We start from the raw sequence: 17,400 nt of genomic DNA, 5'->3' as shown, positions 1-17,400 counted from the left end.
TACCTCTATCTTCCTCATTGTCACTGACTCTGTCTCTCATTATCACTGGCTCTCACCCACTTCCACTTCATTCTTCTCTATATTCCTGTCCCACTGACAGTGTCTTCTTCACTCTCTTCCTTGCAATCTTCTGTCACTGCAACTATTTTCCATTACCTCTGTGTCTCTCTCTCTCTTTCTCTCACACTGCCACTGTCTCCGTCACACTTCCTATATTACAACAGAAGTCTGCCATCATCCAGTATTTATTACTTTTCTGCCTCTTTCCCACTGTTACTGTCTCCTCCTCTCTAAGCATAAAAAAGTATTACTATGTGTATAAGACAAAATTTTTGGGAAAATTTTTAAAGATGCTGATAAATGTAGAATGTCATGTACATTACTTTTCAGTCAGAGTCTTTTAAACAGGAGCATATTTGCCTTTTTTGTGGTCTGACAGGAGCGTTTTTGAGTTGGTTCTCTTCTTTTCCATCCCACAGCAGGTCACTTCAGTCTTACGAAAAGAAATTCTTGGGTGAGTAAAATTTTAATAGTTTACTTATTCGAAACTGAAATAACACAAAACTAATTTTACACCTCAGGCTGGATTTTCATTGCACACAAATTTTGCATGTGCTTCAGTACTACAACATGGGGTTAACGGAACCATTCTGATGATCACATAAACACTTTACAACATATTTATCCAAGTTAAATCACTTTGAAACTACATTTTCACCTCACACCAGATTTTACCTTTATGTTTTATGAGTAGAAGTAGTGTAATTTTGAACCTCTGTATCTTGGAAAATGGATAATAATATCAAGAAAATTTTCAAGACTGTTTGAGATCAGCATCTTAGGAATACATCATGACATGAATGCATGAGTGCATGAATTATGACTAGTCATTACTTTTATCTTGCCATAATCAGAGAAGAGTATAAAAAGTAAGTATTAATATTCATAAAGGCAGTTTTTTCTGATTTATAATCAGTCATCCAAACCATATGACAGAGATTACCAATGATAAAGCAGTGTTTTGCAGCTTTGCATGTTGACATGATTACAACAAAACTGGTAACCACAGACTATGTACACTGATAGTTCCCAGAGCTCTGTGGGACACATACTATGTAAAGTTGCATCTGATTCCTATTACTCACAAAACATAAAGAGTGATTCCATCAGTGTTAAGCCTATGCTTACCCAGTCACAAATCTCCTTTCCAAGTACATCTGTGGTCCTACCTCCAAATTATGCCTGTTCTATGCAGGTTTCTTCTGCAAAAACCTCTTGCCCTTCGTCAGTTTTATCATCAACCACTACTTTTGAAACATGCCCCTTCTCAATGTATATACTTTTTTTTCCCTCTTATGACAACACTGTGTCTCACTTTCTCTGCCCATACCATTCTCCTAAACTTAGAGGCTGCTTCCCAGACTGTGTTCATTGTCGTTGTATTCTGCCTCTGTGTTGGTTTCCTGCCTCTCATATTTACTCTCCCACTTGTACTAACTGTTGTTATTGTCTTCTCATATTCATTTTTTCTTGCTGTTTGCAGTGACATCTTCAGTTCCCTTCCCCTTCTGTTTTACTGCTTTCATCTCTCAGAGATAAATTGTCTTTCCTCATAATATCTCTTTTTCACTATTGCCCCTTCCAAAGAAAGTTTCTATCCTAGCTGCTGGGAATGTTTTACACTTTTATTTTTTTATCATGATGCTTGACTTCACTTTCTCAGTGTTCATTCTCCTGTTTGTCGATTAGTCATGACTTTTTTATTAACATTTGTGTGACATACTTTTGTATCTTTACACGAGTAATGTGCTTTCATTATTTATCACCTCTGCCATCATAATTCATGTAGCTTTGGATGAAAGAGGGAAGATTTTGGAGTTAGGGCATCAAGTGGGCCCATAACAACAATCTGATACACAACATTGTAATATTAATCTGGAAAACCTATAATATATAGAACTCTGAGACTAAAACTCAAATGGATGGATAGGATGTGTGACTGCTGTGTACGGACACAGGAGGAGCTGGCCACTGTTCGCGAACAGCAGAGTGTGTTGATGGCCGCGGTCAGCCATCTTCAGGCTGCTGCCTCAGAGTGTAGCGGCAGTGGGGACTCTGGTGCGTCACATGGTACACCCCAGGTGTTACATGCTTCACCCACTGTCCCTGCTGTCGAGACATCTTCGCGGGTACTGGGCGCGGTAGGGCCACCCTCTCCCCAAGGGGAGTGGTGGGTTCAGCGGCGTTCATGGCGCACGAGTTGGAGGGTCAATGCTGAGGCTGGCTGTGTGGCATCGCCCGCTCTGCCTGTGAGTGGACATGTGGCCGCTCCTTCAGCAAGGTCCAAGCAGGCACACGGGGGGAGGGGTTTAGTAGTTATTGGGAGCTCCAACGTTAGGCGGGTGATGGAGCCCCTTAGGGAAATAGCGGAAAGATCGGGGAAGAAGGCCAGTGTTCACTCTGTCTGCTTGCCAGGGGGTCTCATCCGAGATGTGGAGGAGGCCCTGCCGGCAGTGATAGAGAGCTCTGGGTGCACCCGACTGCAAATTGTTGCTCATGTCGGCACCAATGACTCCTGCCATCTGGGTTCAGAGGTCATCCTCAGTTCGTATAGACAGTTGGCGGAATTCGTGAAGGCAGAAAGCCTCGCTCGCAGGGTGGAATCAGAGCTAACTATTTGTAGTATCGGTCCTAGAACCGATCGCGGTCCTCTGGTTTGGAGCCGAGTGGAAGGCTTAAACCAGAGGCTCAGACAATTCGGCGGAGATCTGGGATGCAAATTTCTCAACCTCCGCTATCGGGTGGAGAAATGTAGGGTCCCCCTGGATAGGTCAGGCGTGCACTACACGCCGGAAGCGGCTACAAGGGTAGCGGAGTACGTGTGGAGTGCACATGGGGGTTTTTTAGGTTAGAGAATTCCCTCCCTAGGCCCGACAAGACGCCTCCTGAGATGCGGCAAGGTAGGAGTAGGCAAAATGCAACAGGGAATAACAATATTAATGTGCTAATAGTAAACTGCAGGAGCGTCTATAGAAAGGTCCCAGAACTGCTCTCATTAATAAACGGTCACAACGCCCATATAGTACTAGGGACAGAAAGTTGGCTGAAACCAGACGTAAACAGTAATGAAATCCTAAACTCAGATTAGAATGTATACTGCAGAGACAGGCTGGACAGTGAAGGGGGAGGCGTGTTCATAGCGATAAGAAGTGCAATAGTATCGAAGGAAATTGATGGAGATCCGAAAAGTGAAATAATTTGGGTGAAGGTCACGGTTAAAGCAGGCTCAGACAATTGGATGTCTCTATAGGCCCCCTGGCTCAGCAGCTGTTGTGGCTGAGCACCTGAAGGATAATTTGGATAATATTTTGAGTAGATTTCCCCACCATATTATAGTTCTGGGTGGAGATTTTAATTTGCCGGATATAGACTGGGAGACTCAAACGTTCATAACGGGTGGCAGGGACAAAGAATCGAGTGAAATTTTTTCAAGTGCTTTATCTGAAAACTACCTTGAGCAGTTAAACAGAGAACCGACTCGTGGCGATAATATATTAGACCTTCTGGTGACAAACAGACCTGAACTATTTGAAACAGTTAATGCAGAACAGGGAGTCATCAATCATAAAGCGGTTACTGCATCGATGATTTCAGCCGTAAATAGAAATATTAAAAAAGGTAGGAAGATTTTTCTGTTTAGCAAAAGTGACAAAAAGCAGATTACAGAGTACCTGATGGCTCAACACAAAAGTTTTGTCTCAAGTACAGATAGTGTTGAGGATCAGTGGACAAAGTTCAAAACCATCGTACAATATGCGTTAGATGAGTATGTGCCAAGCAAGATCGTAAGAGATGGAAAAGAGCCACAATGGGACAACAACTGAGTTAGGAAACTGCTGCAGAAGCAAAGGGAACTTCACATCAAACATAAACATAGCCAAAGCCTTGCAGACAAACAAAAAATTACGCGAAGCGAAATGTAGTGTGAGGAGGGCTATGCAAGAGGCGTTCAATGAATTCGAAAGTAAAGTTCTATGTACTGACTTGGCAGAAAATCCTAAGAAATTTTGGTCTTATGTCAAAGCGGTAGGTGGATCAAAACAAAATGTCCAGACACTCTGTGACCAAAATGGTACTGAAACAGAAAATGACAGACTAAAGGCCGAAATACTAAATGTCTTTTTCCAAAGCTGTTTCACAGAGGAAGACTGCACTGTAGTTCCTTCTCTAGATTGTCATACAGATGACAAAATGGTAGATATTGAAATAGACGACTGAGGGATAGAGAAACAATTAAAATCGCTCAAAAGAGGAAAGGCCGCTGGACGTGATGGGATACCAGTTCGATTTTACACAGAGTACGCGAAGGAACTTGCCCCCCTTCTTGCAGCGGTGTACCATAGGTCTCTAGAAGAGCGTAGCGTTCCAAAGGATTGGAAAAGGGCACAGGTCATCCCTGTTTTCAAGAAGGGACGTCAAACAGATGTACAGAACTATAGAGCTATATCTCTAACGTCAATCAGTTGTAGAATTTTGGAACATGTATTATGTTCGAGTATAATGACTTTTCTGGAGACTAGAAATCTACTCTGTAGGAATCAGCATGGGTTTCGAAAAAGACGGTCGTGTGAAACCCAGCTCGCGCTATTCGTCCATGAGACTCAAGAGCCATAGACACGGGTTCACAGGTAGATGCCGTGTTTCTTGACTTCCGCAAGGCGTTCAATACAGTTCCCTACAGTCGTTTAATGAACAAAGTACGAGCATATGGACTATCAGACCAATTGTGTGATTGGATTGAAGAGTTCCTAGATAACAGAACGAAGCATGTCATTCTCAATGGAGAGAAGTCTTCCGAAGTAAGAGTGATTTCAGGTGTGCCACAGGGGAGTGTCATAGGACCGTTGCTATTCACAATATACATAAATGACCTGGTGGATGACATCGGAAGTTCACTGAGGCTTTTTGCAGATGATGCTGTGGTGTATTGAGAGGTTGTAACAATGGAAAATTGTACTAAAATGCAGGAGGATCTGCAGCAAATTGACGCATAGTGCAGGGAATGGCAATTGAATTTCAATGTAGACAAGTGTAATGTGCTGCGAATACATAGAAAGATAGTCCCCTTATCACTTAGCTACAAAATAGCAGGTCAGCAACTGGAAGCAGTTAATCCCATAAATTATCTGGGAGTACGCATTAGGAGTGATTTAAAATGGAATGATCACATAAAGTTGATCGTCGGTAAAGCAGATGCCATACTGAGATTCATTGGAAGAATCCTAAGGAAATGCAATCCGAAAACAAAGGAAGTAGGTTACAGTACACTTGTTTGCCCACTGCTTGAATACTGCTCAACAGTGTGGGATCCGTACCAGATAGGGTTGATAGAAGAGATAGAGAAGATCCAACGGAGAGCAGCGCGCTTCGTTACAGGATCATTTAGTAATCGCGAAAGCGTTACGGAGATGATAGATAAAGTCCAGTGGAAGACTCTGCAGGAGAGACGCTCAGTAGCTCGGTACGGGCTTTTGTTTAAGTTTCGAGAACATACCTTCACCGAAGAGTCAAACAGTATATTGCTCCCTCCTACGTATATCTCGTGAAGAGACCATGAGGATAAAATCAGAGAGATTAGAGCCCACACAGAAGCATACCAACAATCCTTCTTTCCACGAACAATACGAGACTGGAATAGAAGGGAGAACCGATAGAGGTACTCAGGGTACCCTCCACCACACACCGTCAGGTGGCTTGCGGAGTATGGATGTAGATGTAATGTAGACAATTTCAGCCATTTGTTGTAAATAGTCGTCTTGAAATCTGCAGCTTGGTTTTGGTAAAAAAAACACCTTTTTTGTGTTTTCTGACGAACTGCCCAGGAACTAACGGCGCCTCAATAAGCCTCTTAAGGTTCACCATAGACCACATCAAATGCAAAAAAATTCAAACAGTTTGCGCCATTTGTCTAAGCAGGAGGAAGTGTGTAATATTCATACTTTGACCCTGTACTGTAGGATAGTGACACAAGATAACACTTCTTTTGGGGATACAATTGGTCCCTAGCCTGTTTCTGTTTGGTAGTGCCATTATTATTATTATTATTATTATGACATCACTACATCTATTTTTACTCTTCACTATGTCATGGACACTCTAAAATATTAAATATTTTAAAATTATGCAACTGGACAATATTTAGAATAAAACCATACATTCACAAAGATGTTTTTCAACAACGGAACAATATATTTACTACAAGTAAAACCACTTTCAAACAAAATTCACCAAACCACACACTGGAAAATCTTTTGGTGTTAGTTTCACATTAAAAATTCACATAGCTCACTACACTTACCTGGTCTGTTCTCACAAATTTCTGAAAATCAAAGGTCTTAAATAACTTTTTCAGAGAATTAGACAGTCGTAATTCTTGTCTTATTTCATCATATTCAGCAATATAATTTGTCCGGGTCTTTAAAATTTCAATTACTTTCTCTGTTAAGTACAAAGCTTTTGGTTTGCGCTCCACGTAGAACCGAGGCAAGTGTAATAAGCTTCCTGAACAATTCTGTGCTCCTGTCTTCAAGTGATGAACCTGAAATTCATTGGATGTGATCAGCATAATATGTAATTTATGGACAACTGAATGAATCTTATTTTCCCCTACATATACCATACCTTTACTTGTGTATAATAAATGATTTGACATGTCAGGAATATGCAGCAATATTAATTATTTGGTTTGCCTGCTCAGGTGAAAGAACACAGGAACAGTGGATTGAAGGAATTCATGCTAAGGATTTATAACAGGAACACACTCAGCTACTTCTGTGTCCACACTTTACCTAACAATTTTTTCTACATGAACAATAACGATGCACAATGCTTTCCCCATGGACTAGCTCCAGGAATTGTTCTCGGGTGAAAAGTCAAATGTCATGGTGAACTTCCCACAATATTTCCTTGGTGCAACTGATTGACACCTTCAGGTGTGAGAAACACATTGCTGAGCTATGACTAAAGCCTCTTGCTTCAACCAGTCTAAGTAGGAAATGTGCAGGGGTGAAGGTGCCAAATGCAATGCCCAACAGCGAAGATTTCCTGATAGATAACAGGAAGGACTACTACCCCACCTGTCAGTCAATGAAACAATGTTGGTTGGCTTAAAAGAGAGGTGGGGAGGGGGGGGGGGGGGGGGGGGGGGGGGGGAAGGTGAGGAACCAAACTGCTAGGCCATCAATCCCTCGTTCTGATTAAAATAATTCCTCAAGGGTGGGAGTAAAATAATTGAGACATACAAAACACAGCTGGAAGAAAGGAGAAAAACCACAAGAATGACAGAAGGGCAAAAAACACTAAAATGGACAAAATCGGACAAGAAAACCACAGAGAGATGCAAGAAACATGTAGAATAGATCAAAACAAGAGAGCATATTACCATGGCTGGCTGACCACATGAATAAAAAGGAGAAGCCAGCCACTCTGCAACACATTAAAACCTCCACCCTAAAAGCACTAGGGTGAGGACACAGAGGGACAAAGGACATGTGCTAAAACTTAAATCAAATGATAAAACCCACCCTCACGAATAAAACGTAAAACTGCTGTTGAGGCACAGCCACCCAACACCAAAGGTAGGGTGCTGGGAAGGTTAAAAGTCCGCCACAGAGCAGCTAAAAGTAGGCAGTTCAGCAACAGGTGGACGAACATCATTTGTGAGCCACAGCAACACCAAGGTGGGTCCTCGCGACAGAGGAGGTAACCATGCATTAGCCACGTATGGCCCGTGTGGAGCTGGCAGAGGACAACTGATTCCCTGCGAGAGGACTGCATGGAAGACTTCCACATATTCGTAGTATCCTTAATGACATGCAGTTTGTTGTGCGAGCTGTTATGCCATTCCATCTCCCAAAGCCAAAAAACCCTGCAGCATAAGACAAAATGCTGCTCAGTTTCAGAGATGCCCAACTCCAGAATTGGTTTCTGCGTTGCCTGTTTGGCCAGCATGTCGGCAAGTTCGTTGCCTGGGATTCTGACATGTCCTTGGGTCCACACAAACACCAGTGAATGATGAGACCGTTCCAGGGCATAGATGGACTCCTGAATGGATGCTAGCAAACAATGGCGAGGGTAGCACTGGTCAACAGCTTGTACGCTGCTCAAGGAGTCAGTACACAGGAGAACTGACTCACCATGGCATGAGCTGATGTGCTCAAGAGCACGAGACATGACCGCCAGCTCTGCAGTGAAAACACTGCAGGCATCTGGTAAGGAGTGCTTTTTAATACGCCCTCCATGAATATACGCAAAGCCTACGTGAGCATCGGCCATTGAGCCATTGGTGTAAACCACTTCATGGCCCCAGCAAATGTCGAGAATTGAGAGGAAGTGATAGCAGAGAGCTGCAGGGCTAAAGGAGTCCTTAGGGTCATGTGAAAGGTCCAGAAGAATCTGCGGCCTAGGTGTACACCATGGAGGTGTACATGAATGGTCCTTGATGAGAGCTGGTTAATGGGAAGGACTCCAGTTCAGACAGAAGGGAGTGAATGCAGAACGCAATCGTAAGCCCTGACCTGCGCTGCCGCTGCAGGAGGTGAAGTGCTGTGGTTGGGAAAAGGAGACGGTAATTCGGATGCACAGGTGAACTACGAACATGTGCAACCTAACTGGCAAGCAGTTGTGCATGCCTAACCATCAATGGAGGGACTCCGGCCTCACCCAGACACTGGTCACCGTACTCCTTCTAAAAGCTCCCGTCGCTAGGCGAACACCACAGTGGTGCACTGGGTTGAGTAAATGCAATGCTGATGGCACCGCCAACTGTAAACCAGACTCCCATAGTCAAGGCGGGATTGAACAAGGGCTCTGTAGAGCTGCAGCAGCGTAGAGCCATCTGCACACCAGTTGGTGTTGCTCAGGCAGCAGAGGGCATTGATGTGCTGCCAGTACTTCCACTTAGCTGAGGCATCGAAAACCAGCCCTAAGAATTGATATGTCCCTACCACAGAAAGTGGATGATCATTAAGGTTAAAGTTCTGGTTCTGAACGAACAGTGCGACGCCAACAGAAATGCATGACACACAACTTTGCGGCTGAAAACTCGAAGCCGTGGACTAGAGCCCATGACTGTGCCTTCTGAATGGCTACCTGTAGGCGCCGCTCAGCAACACCAGTACTGCACGAGCAGTATGAAATGCAGAAGTCATCTGTGTACAGAGAAGGTGAGACCGACGGCCCTACAGCTGCAGCTAGACCATTAATACCCACTAAAAATAAAGACGCATTCAATACGGAGCCCTGTGGAACGCCATTCTCCTGAAGAAGGGGGGAACTATGGGAGGTACCGACTTGGACATGGAAAGTACGGAGCGATAGGAAGTTTTGGATAAGAATCGGGAGCAGCCACCGGAGACCCCACTCATACAATGTGGCAAATATATGATGTCACCAGGTCGTGTTGTATGTAAGTCAAAAAGATGGCAACTAGGTGTTGGTGTCTGGAAAAGGATGTTCAGATGGCAGACTCAAGGGACACAAGATTATCAATGGTAGAGCGACACTGGCAGAAGCCGCCCTGACATGGAGCCAGTAGGCCATGTGACACCAGGATCCAACCCAACTGCCAACACACCATACGTTCCAGCAGCTTACAAAGAAAGCTGGTGAGGCTGATGGGCTGGTAGCTACCCACATAAAGCGGGTTTTGACCAGGTTTGAGCACCGGAATGATGGTGCTCTCTTGCCATTCCAATGGCAAAACACCATTGCACCGGATCTGGTTGAAGATGACAAGGAGATGTCGCTTGTAGTCAGACGAGAGATGTTTAATCATCTGACTGTGGATCCGATCCGGCCCAGGAACTGTCTTGGGGCAATGTGCAAGGGCACTGAGGAGCTCCCACTCCGTAAATGGGGTGTTATAGGATTCACTGTGAAGTGTAGTGAATGAGAGGACTTCCCTTTCTATCCGCAGTTTGAGGGTGCGAAAGGCTGGGGGGTAGTTCTCTGACGCAGAGGCTTGAGCGTAGTGCTCAGCAAAGTGCTTGGCAATTGCGTTTGTTTCAGTAGATAACACGCCATTGATGTTAATGCCAGGGATAGCCGTTGGGGTCTGGTACCCAAAAAGACGTCTGATCTTCGTCCCGACGTGGGAAGATGACATATGGCACCCAATGGTCGACACAAACCTCTCTGTCATTTTATAAGCTGGTGAACGTGGGCAGGGAAGGTGCTCTAGGGAAGGGCGCCACTTATGCCGCTGTAAAGCTCGCTGATGCTCTTTAATTGCCTCAGTGACTTCCGGTAACCACCACGGGAATGTCTTTTGTTGTGGGCACCCTAAAGAATGAGGGATTGTGTTTTCCGTTGCAGAAACGATCATTGCAGTGACCTGCTCAATGACAACATCAATGGCACCCGTGGGGGAGATTCAGTGGTGACAGCAGAGGTGAAGGCTGCCCGGCATGCCTTGTTTGAAGCCAGTCTGGGTAGGCATCCATGGGCATGGCATCGGGGCAGTGACAGGAAGATGGGGAAGTGGTCACTACCACACAGTGTCATCATGTGCTCTCCAGTGGATAGATGGGAGAAGTCCTAGGCTGCAAATTGATACATCAATGGCCGAGTAACTACCATGAGCCACACTGAAATGTGTGGCAGCCCCAGTATATAAGTGGTAGACGTTGAGTTGGGACAGTAAATTTTCGACATCTCTGCCATGGCCAGTAAGCATGGGGCTACCCCACAAGGGGTTATGGGCTTTAAAATCTCCCAAAAGTAGGAAAGTTTAGGGAGTTGATCGATCAGTACAGCCAATATGTTCAGAGATATTGCACCATCTGGAGGGAGATATACGTCGCAGACAGTTATTTCCTGCATCGTCCGTATCCTGACAGTCACAGCTTCAACAGGATTTTGAAGGGGCACAGGTTGGCTACATACTGAGTTCAGAACATAAACGCAAACTCCACCTGACACACTATTATATTCACTACAGTTCTTGTAATATCCCCAGTTGCCATGAAGGGCAGGGGTCCGCAATTGCTGGGAACCAGGTTTCCTGGAAGGCAATGCAGAAAGCAGGTGTAAAGCTTAACAGTTGCCATAGCTCAGCCAGGTGGTGGAAAAAACCACCGCAATTCCACTGGAGGATGACGTGATCATGAGACTGGGAAGGTGTGAAACACTCAATGAGGCAGTCTACGCCGCAGGTTCACCTGCTGCCACCGACTTATTTCCTGAACAGGCTATATCCATTGTGTCTGAGGGTCTGGTGGGATCTAGGTCCTCAGTGAATGCCAGAATCTTCACCTCATCCTCAGACGCAGAGCTTGTAGGCAGCAGTGGTGTGGGTGCCACCTCAATTCCCTTGGGCTTGGAGTTCGTCTTTCTGGATTTCTCTTGCTGATCCTTGGGTTTCTCTGGCTGGGAGGGCTTCACTGATTCAGTATCCGGGACTGAGGATGATCGTGAAGCCCTACGACCAGTTGCTTTTGGGCACTTCAGCCACTGACGGGTGTCATCTTTCCCACTAGCAGAAACCTGGGAAGGGAGTGACCCAAGGGACCTCTTCCTAGTGAGAGGAGCCGAAGAAGACTTATGCTTCTCCAGCCGAGAACTGGGGACTGGTGTCCCCGATGGTTGGGGGAACAGTGCTCCCAAGGTAGGTGGTGCAGGAGCAACAGGGCATGAAGTGCCCCCCCCCCCCCCCCACCATCAAGGGGGCAGGTGTGGTCTTCCAGTTCTGAGAGCCGACTGGAGCTTGTAGAACTGATGGGGCTACAATTGTTCTCACAGCGGCAGCACAAGAGGTGGTCATAGCCACACGATGTAGGTGCACAAATTTCCTCTTGGCCTTAGTGTAGGTCAGTCGATTCAGGGTCTTGTATTCAATGATTTTCCTTTCCCACTGTAAAATCCTGCAGTCTGGTGAGCAAGGGGAATGATGTTTTCAGCAGTTGACACAGATGGGAGGCGGGGCACATGGAGTATTGAGATGGGATGGACATCCACAATCTCGACATGCGATGCTGGAAGTACAGCGGGAAAACATATAGCCGAACTTACAGTACTTAAAGCACCGCATTGGGGGAGAGATATATGGCTTGACATCAAAGCGTTAGACCAGTACATTGATCTACTCGGATAATGTGTCACCCTCGAAGATGAAGGCACCGGTGCAACCTGATTATCCCTTGGACCCCGATAGATGTGCCGGATGAAATGAACTCCTTGGTGTTCTAAGTTGGCACACAGCTCATCGTCAGACTGTTAAAGAAGGTCCCAGTGGAATATAATACTCTGGACCATATTTAAGTTCTTATGAGGCATGATGGTAACGGAAACATCCCCCAGCTTGTCACAAGCAAGTAATGCCCGTGACTGGGCAAAGGATACTGTATTTATCAAGACTGACCCTGACCGCATTTTGGACAAGCCCTCCATCTCACCAAACTTGTCTTCTAAATGCTCTACAAAAAACTGAGGCTTCATTGAGGCAAAGGAGTCCCCTTCAGCTCTCATACATATGAGGTACTGGGGTGAATAAGGTTCGCTGCCATCCTTAGCTTGGCATTCCTCCCACAGTATGGCCAGGGAGGGGAACGATTTAGGGTCATACTTCCTTGCATTTTACTGAGACTTGGAATGCTTAGAGACTGCTGGTGTTTGATCACCAGCAAGTGATGACGTGGTACACTTCATCGTGTGTCATCCACCCTGATGCCACCCATTCCAACCAGGGGACCTCCCCACGGGCACCACCCAGCCGTAGCAAAGGCCACCTGGCAGGATGGCCATTTCCGGGAGTCCCGATGCCCCAGGGTGATGGGTACCTACTCCTTGGTATACGTGGAGAGTTAACGATGCAGGCATCAGCAGAGTGATCCCTGTGTAGTCAGGGGGCTACAACCAACAGGGTACATGGTGAACCCACCACAATGGACTGGCTATCATGCTGGATATGAGGTGCAAAGAATTACATAGTCATTGTCAGCGCAGAAAACGACACTGCATAGTGGGTGGAGGAAAACGCACCCAGGAAGGTGTCCTCACGTAAGAGATGGAGGATGAGTGGGACTGCAATGCCACAATGAGAAAGTGGGATAAAGATCTCAATGCGCGATGGACACGATGCACTATATAAGGCGCCCTTCCCCAACTGGCTTGCTCTTCAGGAAAATTTTGAAAAATGGAGATCAAACCCTATAGGGGACCATCACTTAAAGGCTGAAAGGTGTGAAACCCCTTTTAGTCGCCTCTTACGACAGGCAGGAACATCTCGGGCCTATTCTAACCCTCATGCCCACAGGGGGGAATGAAACAAGGGCAACCGCACACTCGCAAAAGCTGTCATTTACAATGTGCGCTGTCATTGACACCCACCGCATCCTCTGTCGGAAGCCACAAGCAGATATACATGTCTGCACTGATGTGTGACCATTCTTGCCATTTCCATCTGAATATCTACATCACCACCAAAGCATCATCCCTTGTATGATCAATAGTTCCTCTCTATGGTTGCTGGGCCTTAATGTTGCCAACACTGGATTCCGTGATGTTGCCAGCACTGGATTCCATGATGTGCTAAGTTTAAATCCTGTTTCTTTGTTAATCTGATTTGTGAAGCTGTGAATTTCCATTGCTTTTATAAGTTACCTCAACATGAAGATGTTGGTGAGAGAATTTTGATATTTTTGCAGTCCATATTGTACCCTGTACTGAGAAAATACTCAGTCACTGCAGATTTCTCTGGATGGTCTGGAGATGTGTGTCATTCATTGATGCATCAGTTTCCCATGGTGCAACAAGTTTTATCCACTGTATGACTTCCCATAGCTACAAACCTTTATGTATTTTCAGCAACGTACCTATTTTCAAAGAACTCTGGTGATGTATGGCAAGATGACCATACCTATTTGTTCTTCATTTTCTTACAGCTCCTCAAATAGTCTAACATGTGCTGGATGTAGAGCACAGCATATCTTCCACTCGGAACACCTGTTTTGCAGGAATATGATACACAGATGCCACAGCTGTCTGAATCCAACATGGCTTGTGCTCTGTGGACCAATGTCCTAAGCACATCACTAGCGAAGGATGGCGACAACTGTAAGCTTGGTGTTAGAAAGAAGATAATATAGATGTTGTAGAAATACATCCAGTAATGAAGTGTTGTGGGGCCAGATAATAAAGGTGTCATTCATGTAATCCCAAAATCATATAGGTTTAAACTCTGAAGACTGGAGTGCTCTCTTCTTGAAATTGTCCATAAAAATACTAGTCACAATGGATGACAAAGGACTAACCAATGTGACACCACCAGTCCATTTGAAATATTGGTGACTGAATAAAAATTAGGCTGAGGTGAGCACATGCTTGAACAAAACAACAAGTTCCCATTCCAGTTTCTCACGAATGAGCAACAGTACTCCCTTCTTTGACAGTTGGATGAAACCATATCAAAACTCATGAGCGTATCTGATGGTATAACTTGTAAATTCTTGACCTGACAAATGAAGTCTTCTATATTGTGGATGTGGTTCTCATATTTTCCTACCAAACAGATCAGTTATGCAGCCAGATATTTTATCAAGTTGTATGTTGACACCTCAGTATTACCAACAACTGGTCAAAGTGACATGCTATCCTCATGACATTTAGTCAATCTGTATAGCCTGGTAGGAATAGGTACCCGAGTACAAAGTCTTTCAGCCACAACATTGGAGATTCTGCTGTACTTGAGGAGCTCTTCATTAGGGTATCCTTCTATAGTATGTGACATGCAAAGTCGAACAGCTGGTTCATCTTGCTTACACATACAACGGTCCGGAGAGGATGACAGTTACGTGACATTTATTCACTGCCAAGACCACAATATCATGGTCCTCACATAAGGATCGAGGCACTGATGTCTCTGAAGCTGAGATATTTTTCTTGGGCACTGCTGCCTGTGTCAGAGCCCATAAAATCTCCCACCTGATTGGACTTGCTGTCAGTGTGCATTCTTTAACTGCTTTCTGACATGGTTGTAGGTGGTGTCTGTCTACAAAAACTGAAATCATGAGTTATGATGTTGGCTTGGAAGTTACTACTACCAACTACTCCAACCAATATAGTAACAGGCATTTTTGCAAAAATTTGCAGACTTCAGAGAAGACCAACTAAAAGTCAGTGAAACAAAAGTCAACAAAATTCTATTTGTCTGAACAAAACTAATGGAAGTGAACCATGGTTCTTGCTGTAGTGCACTTTAGCACCTATTCATGTACTGGTACTATGCTCCATTGAGCGAGAGAATATCCCTGACAGCTGGCAGTGCTGCTGTTAGCTTCAAACCACTGAATGCAAAAGGCTGGTGAGTGAGTGAGTGGGAATAAGTGGGAGGGAGGGAAGGAGGGTAGGGGAGGAGGAAGGTAGGGGAGGAGGGAGGGAGGGTTGTGGAGGGTATATTTACATTGATTTTCCAGTGAACGGTAAAAAGTTTTTAGATTTCATTAAACGTGTCTTTTGGTACATTTGCTGCTCGTCAATACCCATGACATGTTCTGGCTTTCTTCAAATTGATACTGAACCTGATACGTCTTTGTGTGACATGGCAGAATGTGAGTTCAATTTATATTTTACTTTTCTCCCCTCGAGAGATAGAAATATAAACAGAATTGCATTACGTTTGATTGTCACAGACACACAAAGCATTAATGTCAAGCCTACTTTTGTTGTCAAATGGACTGTAGGTATATAACCATACAATCCAGAGACAGTCACCATTGCTTAAAAGTTAGCATGCATATGTAGCTTATGGAATGTTGTGAAAGTGCAAGCATCCTCTGTGATAATTATTGAAGTTTCTAGTGAGACTGTCCGCCTCCGTAGTGCAGCGCTAACATTACCACCTACCACGCAAGGGGGCCCAGGTTCGATTCCCAGCAGGGGACTAGGTGTTGTGTGTCCTTCATCAACACTTTCATAATCATTGACACACAAGTCGACGAAGTGGCATCAACTAAAAATACTTGCAATACAGTGGCTGAACCCTGAAGGGGATATTCCAGCCAATAAATGTCATACAATCATTTCATTTCTAGTGAGACTTAACAAAACTTCCTTGAAGTCAACATAACGTATTTTTCATGAGTCAAGTGCATTATCATGGAATGTATCACACATTCTACTATACAATTATCATTCCACAAATGCATGGGTCATCAGAACTAATCAAGACACATTAAACTTAATCATTATTTCTCAATTTTGTTAAGAAACAGTATTAAGATCTGTAATATATTGCAAATATATAATTTGAAGATCTTAATTTACCTGCTTTGTTATAAAATTGTTCGCAGTAAGGAACTTCCTATGGTAGAATAGTGATTTTGGATCTTCTCCCACTACTTGTAAACTAATCTTCCCTTGGGTTATTTCACCATGATAGCGTGACCTCCCAATTCTCTCAAGAAGACAGTAATGCATGAGACTGAGTTCCACTCCAGGATCTGTTTCATCTCCCATCAGAGCAGCATTCCGAGCGGATTGGCTCCCAACAACCACAAATTTTCTGCCATACCTACAAATATTTTTTCAATTTAATAAAATTCAATATTTATAAAAAAGATATAAAATTTAAAAAAACAAAATGAAAGAAATGATAATGATAGCACACCAGCTGTGGACAAAATCAGACATAACTGTGAATACAATAGAATGCTTGACAACTCTGCTGGAAAAAAGACAAGACAAGACACAATGACAAGTACTCAAGGAGTTTGTAAAATGGGTTACAACTTCGATGTGAAACAATAACAAACATTCATCCACCAAAAGAATCAGGACCATATGACTTGGATTAGATTATATAGATGTAAGAATAATATGATGTAGATATTAAGAAGTAAAATCAAGCTGGGAGCAAAGCATATGTTGAAGCACGATAGAGTCTACTTGCTTTGGAACACCATCACAATTTTCACAGTATTTCATATTTTAAACCAAATGCTATGTACTTCCACATAGCGTGTCTGACTTCTATTCTGAGGACCCAAACAAGATAAACTAAGTTCTACATGTCAACTGAGAAGCTGCTGGAGTGCAAAGAAGTGGCTCCATCTAAAAATGCTGACCACTTGTCAGTCAGAACATGTGGCGTGCAGAAGAAGGAAGGTTACAGTTTAGCAGCCATCTCAACACAGACCATTAAGAGGTGATGCATTAACTGAATGGAAGTTATAATTCTCCCCACAGAACCTTTGATGCAATCTGGTTTTGGTAGGAGGCTGAAACCAGTCACATTCTCATATAGGGCCCACTTACCTTAATATTAATCAACAAGAAAACTGCAAGAATATTCACAGCACAAACTTTCCAAGTATTTTCCTTTTGGTTAACCCTACACTATGAGAA

At 44.1% G+C, this 17,400-nt stretch overlaps 1 protein-coding gene across 1 annotated transcript in view; it reads right to left on the bottom strand.

Annotated features, from left to right (window-relative positions):
• Positions 1-17,400, bottom strand: part of LOC124775806 (general transcription factor 3C polypeptide 1) — a 354,943-nt gene that overhangs the window by 254,459 nt on the left and 83,084 nt on the right. The window contains 2 exon segments of the mRNA XM_047250637.1: positions 6,359-6,598; positions 16,321-16,567. Coding sequence (XP_047106593.1) covers positions 6,359-6,598; positions 16,321-16,567 — 487 coding nt within the window.

The sequence above is a fragment of the Schistocerca piceifrons genome, chromosome 2 (assembly GCF_021461385.2).
Source record: "Schistocerca piceifrons isolate TAMUIC-IGC-003096 chromosome 2, iqSchPice1.1, whole genome shotgun sequence".
NCBI lineage: Eukaryota > Metazoa > Arthropoda > Insecta > Orthoptera > Acrididae > Schistocerca > Schistocerca piceifrons.
The sequence above is the reverse complement of the archived record's forward strand: the minus strand, read 5'-3'. Positions and strand labels throughout refer to the sequence as shown.